The sequence below is a fragment of the Eptatretus burgeri genome, chromosome 2, assembly GCF_056783735.1.
Source record: "Eptatretus burgeri isolate ZD-2024b chromosome 2, Ebu_testis_v1, whole genome shotgun sequence".
In the NCBI taxonomy this organism is placed as follows: Eukaryota; Metazoa; Chordata; class Myxini; order Myxiniformes; family Myxinidae; genus Eptatretus; species Eptatretus burgeri.
Genome location: NC_140962.1, coordinates 152,860,119 through 152,867,623, shown reverse-complemented (window position 1 = coordinate 152,867,623; position 7,505 = coordinate 152,860,119). Strand labels below are relative to the sequence as shown.

The window sequence follows — 7,505 nt, the reverse complement described above, 5'->3', positions numbered from 1 at the left end:
ACATCTGCTGATAAGGAACGGAATTGGCAGGCTTGGCACAGCTTGACACCGTGCATCAATCGATGTATTTTTGATTGTGTTGAGCAGAGGGACAGTGCGGGTACTTTTGCCGTGTATCGATTGCTATGGCTTGCAAACGAACATCTCTCTGGAGACCCTTTGTACAAAGTGAAAAATGAAACTAAAACCTCAGGATGAGGATACAAATCGATGACTTATTTCATTTCCGAGGCAACTCCCATTCTGTATCGCCGATCTGAGATGTTGCCGCTTTGTAATCGAAAAAAAATGTCGACACAACTCTCGTATTGCTGTAATGTGATACGAAGTTATCTCAATGACGTTTTGTTAGCAACTGACGCAATACTGTATAGATGTACCTTGTGAAATCCATCTATGAAAATGATCATCATGGAGCCACGGCCCAACAAAGATCAATATTGCTACAGGCCAAGACTCGAGGCTCACAGGGAGGGGCAGCAGTCGAGTTCCTCCTGAATTCCTGGTCCTGAGGTCACCAGTCGCAGATAACTCCACAGCCCGGTGGGTTGTTAAGCAATCACAAATCACAAATGAAAGTAGTGAAACCCTGGCAGGGTTTCACTACTTTCGCATGGTACCTTTGGACACCACCTTACCTTTGGAAAACTGCACCAGGTGGGTTTCATGCCCTCAGCGCACACCCGGATTACTGCCGAGGGATGCAGTGTACTGGCTACCCAGAGCAAATCAGTGGGATAGAACTTCTCGGCTAACACTAACGTGTGGACTACGCTGGACCAATGCAGGAAAAGACACGACGAAATGGGCACATTTATAATACAAGTAATTTATTACAGGCGTGGGTGAGGAAAAGTATGTGGCACAATAATCAAAGTTTTTAAGACAAAAGCAACATCCGTACAACAAGGGAAAGCAAGGATTTGTGAGTTGCGGCAAAAGAAACTGCGGCTGTAAATTTATATATCTGTAACATTTAAGGGAGCCCTTCTCGGGAATGGGACATTGATTTCCCCCCCCCCAAAAAACCCATCAATCGTTGTTGCAATTATCCCGTGAAGGATTTGATGTAGGTGCTGATTGCTTCTCCTTCACGTGAAATAATTGCACGTGTTTCTGAAAGTACGACGCCTGAGTGAATCCCTTGCCACAAACGTTGCATGTGTACGATTTCATCCGAGTGTGTACGCGTCCAGGCCTTTTCAAATCTGATTGATCGGAGAAGGTCCTCGTACAAACTGTGCAAGCATACCGACTGCACATGTGATTTCGACGTTGCGACGCCCGGCTGAATCCCTTACCGCAGGTGTTGCACGGGTACGGGCGCTCCCCTGTATGAAGTCTCATGTGAATCCGACAGTGCGACGACTGACGGAACCCCTTATCGCATACAGTGCACGTGTATGGGCGCTCCCCTGTGTGAGTTCTCATATGAATCCGACAGTGTGACGACTGATTGAATCCCTTACCGCATGTAGTGCAAGTGTAGGGGCGCTCCCCCGTGTGAATCCTCATGTGTATCTGACAAGTCGTCGAGTGGATGAATCCCTTCCCACATACACGGCACACGTGCGGCTTCACTCCTGTGTGAATACGAGCGTGCCGATTCAATTCGGACTGAACCGAGAAAGTCTTTGTGCAGACTTCACAAGTGTACGGGCGTTCCCCGGTGTGAGTCCTTTCGTGTCGCTGACAGGTTGACGCGTCAACAAATTCCTTGTCACACACTCCGCAGGTGTACCGTTTGTCTCTTGGGTGGCTATCAACGTGTGTCAAAAACATGCTTTCAAAATGTGTGCTGTACGAACAATCAGTGCATTTGTACTTTTTATCACTGGAAACTTGTCGGTGAATCTCCATGTGCATCTTCAGAGCTGACTTTCTGGTGAAACGGCGACAGCACAAGGGGCACGGTAATTTCGTGCTGGGCTTCTCCCGTTCCCCTGTAAAGATCATTCGTCAAATAAGTAAATAACATTCGTCAGCATCGGTTTTACATTTAATCAAAACTTTACAAACAACAAATGCAATGTTGATTACGTGTACAGTGGCCTGGAAAAGTATTCACAAGAGGGATGAGGAAGGGGTGAGCTAGGAAGGTGGGGAAGAGCGAGGAAAGGAGGGGTAGGAAGAGTGACGCCTCATGAAAAGTTGCTTTACACTCTGGGAGGGGAGAGGGATGGGAGTGAGGAGGATTGGGGAGAGAGGAAGTGGGGAGGGGTGAGGGGTTTGGGAGGATGTAAGTATGAGGGAAGGGGTTCTCGACTTGCGTTTGATCGTGGGCCTTGTGGAGAGGGGAGGGGGGGAAAATAGTGTAGGATTGAACGGAATAGGGTGCCAGACAGCATATTAATCCAGCATGCGGAAACTGCCCGCAGATGTCCACAAGGGGTGGAGGGGGGGAGGAGGGAAGCATGAGGGGAGGGGAAGGGAAGACAGCTTGATGGCAAGGCAGCGAGATGGGAATGGAAGCAAAGGTGGTATGAGGGGAATGGAACGAAGCAAAGGCAGCATGAGGGAAAGGGAAGGCAGCGTGAGGGGAAGGGAAGGAAAGGCAGTGTGAGGGGGAAAGGAAGGCAGTGAGAGGAAGGGAAGGCAGTGAGGGGAAGGGATAGGAAGGCAGCGAGGGGAAGGGATAGGAAGGCAGCGAGGGGAAGGAAAGGCAGCATGAGGGGAAAGGAAGGGAAGCAAAGGTAGTGTGAGGGGAAGGAGGAGAGGAGGAGATTGGGGCCATACTCCGTGCAGAGCGTTGGTGCTGCCTAAGCAATCTCCTTGGCTGTTGGGCACAATCCTGGACGGGTCACCACTCTGACACGGTATACCAGCATGCTGGCACTCATTTTGCCCACCTCAGAAGGATGACAGGCCGAGTTAACCCCACCTGGTATTAATTCAACAGCTGAGCGGGATTTGAACTCAGGACCCTAGGATCCACAGCCCGCCACCCTAACCATTAAGCCAACACCAGGCGTACGAGGGGAAGGGAAGGGAAGCAAAGGCAGTGTGAGGGGAAGGGAAGGCAACAAGGTGAAGGGAAGGCAGCAAGGGGAAGGGAAGGCAGTGAGGGGAAGGGAAGGCAGCGAGGGGAATACAAGGAAAGGCAGTGTGAGGGGAAGGGAAGGCAGCGTGAGAGGAAGGGAAGGCAGCATGAAGGGAAGGGAAGGCAGCATGAAGGGAAGGGAAGCAAATACAGTGTGAGGGGAAGGGAAGAAAAACAAATGCAGTGTGAGGGGAAGAGAAGGGAGGCAAATGCAGTGAGAGAGGAAGGGAAGGGAAGCAAATGCACTGAGAGGGTAAGGGAAGGGAAGCAAAGGCAGTGTGAGGGGAAGGGAAGGCAACAAGGTGAAGGGAAGGCAGCAAGGGGAAGGGAAGGCAGTGAGGGGAAGGGAAGGCAGCGAGGGGAATACAAGGAAAGGCAGTGTGAGGGGAAGGGAAGGCAGCGTGAGAGGAAGGGAAGGCAACATGAAGGGAAGAGAAGGCAGCATGAAGGGAAGGGAAGCAAAAACAGTGTGAGGGGAAGGGAAGAAAAACAAATGCAGTGTGAGGGGAAGAGAAGGGATGCAAATGCAGTGAGAGAGGAAGGGAAAGGAACGAAATGCAGTGAGAGGGGAATGGAAGGGAAGCAAATGCAGTGAAAGGGGAAGGGAAGGGAAGCAAATGCAGTGTGAGGGGAAGGGAAGGGAAGTAAATGCAGTGAGAGGGGAAGGGAAGGGAAGCAAATGCAGTGAGAGGGGAAGGGAAGAGAAACAAATGCAGCATGAGCGGAGGGCAAGAGAAACAAATGCAGCATGAGGGGAAGGGAAGAGAAACAAATGCAGTGAGAGGGGAAGGGAAGAGAAACAAATGCAGTGTGAGGGGAAGGGAAGGGAAGCAAAGGCAGCGTGAGGGGAAGGGAAGGGAAGCAAAGGCAGCGTGAGGGGAAGGGAAGAGAAACAAATGCAGCATGAGGGGAAGGGAAGAGAAACAAATGCAGCGTGAGGGGAAGGGAAGAGAAACAAATGCAGTGTGAGCAGAGGGCAAGAGAAACAAATGCAGCGTGAGGGGAAGGGAAGAGAAACAAATGCAGCATGAGGGGAAGGGAAGAGGAACAAATGCAGCGTGAGGGGAAGGGAAGAGAAACAAATGCAGCGAGAGGGGAAGGGAAGCGAAACAAATGCAGCGTGAGGGGAAGGGAAGCGAAACAAATGCAGCGTGAGGGGAAGGGAAGAGAAACAAATGCAGCGTGAGGGGAAGGGAAGAGAAACAAATGCAGCGTGAGGGGAAGGGAAGAGAAACAAATGCAGTGAGAGGGGAAGGGAAGAGAAACAAATGCAGTGTGAGGGGAACGGAAGAGAAACAAATGCAGCGTGAGGGGAAGGGAAGAGAAACAAATGCAGTGTGAGGGGAAGGGAAGAGAAAAAAATGCAGTGTGAGGGGAAGGGAAGAGAAACAAATGCAGTGAGAGGGGAAGGGAAGAGAAACAAATGCAGTGTGAGCGGAGGGCAAGAGAAACAAATGCAGCATGAGGGGAAGGGAAGAGAAACAAATGCAGCGAGAGGGGAAGGGAAGAGAAACAAATGCAGCGTGAGGGGAAGGCAAGAGAAACAAACGCAGCGTGAGGGGAAGGGAAGAGAAACAAATGCAGCGTGAGCGGAGGGCAAGAGAAACAAATGCAGCGTGAGGGGAAGGGAAGAGAAACAAATGCAGCGTGAGGGGAAGGGAAGAGAAACAAATGCAGTGAGAGGGGAAGGGAAGAGAAACAAATGCAGCGTGAGGGGAAGGGAAGAGAAACAAATGCAGCGAGAGGGGAAGGGAAGAGAAACAAATGCAGCGTGAGCGGAGGGCAAGAGAAACAAATGCAGCGTGAGGGGAAGGGAAGAGAAACAAATGCAGTGAGAGGGGAAGGGAAGAGAAACAAATGCAGCATGAGGGGAAGGGAAGAGAAACAAATGCAGCGTGAGGAGAAGGGAAGAGAAACAAATGCAGTGTGAGCGGAGGGCAAGAGAAACAAATGCAGCGTGAGGGGAAGGGAAGAGAAACAAATGCAGCATGAGGGGAAGGGAAGAGAAACAAATGCAGCGAGAGGGGAAGGGAAGCGAAACAAATGCAGCGTGAGGGGAAGGGAAGAGAAACAAATGCAGCGTGAGGGGAAGGGAAGAGAAACAAATGCAGTGTGAGGGGAAGGGAAGAGAAACAAATGCAGTGTGAGGGGAAGGGAAGAGAAACAAATGCAGCGTGAGGGGAAGGGAAGAGAAACAAATGCAGTGTGAGGGGAAGGGAAGAGAAACAAATGCAGTGTGAGGGGAAGGGAAGAGAAACAAATGCAGCATGAGGGGAAGGGAAGAGAAACAAATGCAGCGTGAGGGGAAGGGAAGAGAGACAAATGCAGTGTGAGTGGAGGGCAAGAGAAACAAATGCAGCGTGAGGGGAAGGGAAGAGAAACAAATGCAGCATGAGGGGAAGGGAAGAGAAGCAAATGCAGCGAGAGGGGAAGGGAAGCGAAACAAATGCAGCGTGAGGGGAAGGGAAGAGAAACAAATGCAGCGTGAGGGGAAGGGAAGAGAAACAAATGCAGCGTGAGGGGAAGGGAAGAGAAACAAATGCAGTGTGAGGGAAAGGGAAGAGAAACGAATAGTGTGAGGGGAAGGGAAGAGAAACAAATGCAGTGAGAGGGGAAGGGAAGAGAAACAAATGCAGCGTGAGCGGAGGGCAAGAGAAACAAATGCAGCATGAGGGGAAGGGAAGAGAAACAAATGCAGCGTGAAGGGAAGGGAAGCAAAGGCAGCGTGAGGGGAAGGGAAGGGAAGCAAAGGCAGCGTGAGGGGAAGGGAAGGGAAGCAAAGGCAGCGTGAGGGGAAGGGAAGGGAAGCAAAGGCAGCGTGAAGGGAAGGGAAGCAAAGGCAGCGTGAGGGGAAGGGAAGGGAAGCAAAGGCAGCGTGAGGGGAAGGGAAGGGAAGCAAAGGCAGCCTGATGGGAAGGGAAGGGAAGCAAAGGCAGCGTGAGGGGAAGGGAAGGGAAGGCAGTGTGAGGGGAAGGGAAGGGAAGGCAGCGTGAGGGGAAGGGAAGGGAAGCAAAGGCAGTGTGAGGGGAAGGGAAGGGAAGCAAAGGCAGTGTGAGGGGAAGGGAAGAGAAACAAATGCAGCATGAGGGGAAGGGAAGCGAAACAAATGCAGCGTGAGGGGAAGGGAAGAGAAACAAATGCAGCGTGAGGGGAAGGGAAGAGAAACAAATGCAGCGTGAGGGGAAGGGAAGAGAAACAAATGCAGTGAGAGGGGAAGGGAAGAGAAACAAATGCAGCGTGAGGGGAAGGGAAGAGAAACAAATGCAGCGTGAGGGGAAGGGAAGAGAAACAAATGCAGTGTGAGGGGAAGGGAAGAGAAACAAATGCAGTGAGAGGGGAAGGGAAGAGAAACAAATGCAGCGTGAGCGGAGGGCAAGAGAAACAAATGCAGCATGAGGGGAAGGGAAGAGAAACAAATGCAGTGAGAGGGGAAGGGAAGAGAAACAAATGCAGCGTGAGGGGAAGGGAAGAGAAACAAATGCAGTGAGAGGGGAAGGGAAGAGAAACAAATGCAGCGTGAGGGGAAGGGAAGGGAAGCAAAGGCAGCGTGAGGGGAAGGGAAGCAAAGGCAGCGTGAGGGGAAGGGAAGGGAAGCAAAGGCAGCATGAGGGGAAGGGAAGGGAAGGCAGCGTGAGGGGAAGGGAAGGGAAACAAATGCAGAGAGAGGGGAAGGAAGCGAAACAAATGCAGCGTGACGGGAAGGGAAGAGAAACAAATGCAGTGTGAGGGGAAGGGAAGAGAAACAAATGCAGCGTGAGGGGAATGGAAGAGAAACAAATGCAGTGTGAGGGGAAGGGAAGAGAAACGAATGCAGTGTGAGGGGAAGGGAAGAGAAACAAATGCAGTGAGAGGGGAAGGGAAGAGAAACGAATGCAGCGTGAGTGGAGGGCAAGAGAAACAAATGCAGCATGAGGGGAAGGGAAGAGAAACAAATGCAGTGAGAGGGGAAGGGAAGAGAAACAAATGCAGCGTGAAGGGAAGGGAAGCAAAGACAGCGTGAGGGGAAGGGAAGGGAAGCAAAGGCAGCGTGAGGGGATGGGAAGGGAAGGCAGTGTGAGGGGAAGGGAAGGCAGCATGAGGGGAAGGGAAGGGATGCAAAGGCAGTGTGAGGGGAAGGGAAGGGAAGCAAAGGCAGTGTGAGGGGAAGGGAAGAGAAACAAATGCAGCATGAGGGGAAGGGAAGCGAAACAAATGCAGCGTGAGGGGAAGGGAAGAGAAACAAATGCAGCATGAGGGGAAGGGAAGAGAAACAAATGCAGTGTGAGGGGAAGGGAAGAGAAACAAATGCAGTGAGAGGGGAAGGGAAGAGAAACAAATGCAGTGTGAGGGGAAGGGAAGAGAAACAAATGCAGCATGAGGGGAAGGGAAGAGAAACAAATGCAGCGTGAGGGGAAGGGAAGAGAAACAAATGCAGTGTGAGGGGAAGGGAAGAGAAACAAATGCAGTGAGAGGGGAAGGGAAGAGA

General features: G+C 51.5%; 1 protein-coding gene across 1 annotated transcript in view; it reads right to left on the bottom strand.

Annotated features, from left to right (window-relative positions):
• Positions 1–809: 809 nt before the first annotated feature.
• The window catches only part of LOC147033587 (uncharacterized), a 46,195-nt gene continuing 39,499 nt past the window's right edge, over positions 810–7,505 (bottom strand). Inside the window, exon 2 of the mRNA XM_085856919.1 lies at positions 810–1,943. Within this exon, the coding sequence (XP_085713045.1) occupies positions 1,033–1,943 (911 nt within the window). The 3' untranslated portion in view covers positions 810–1,032. The remainder of the gene's footprint in view (positions 1,944–7,505) is intronic.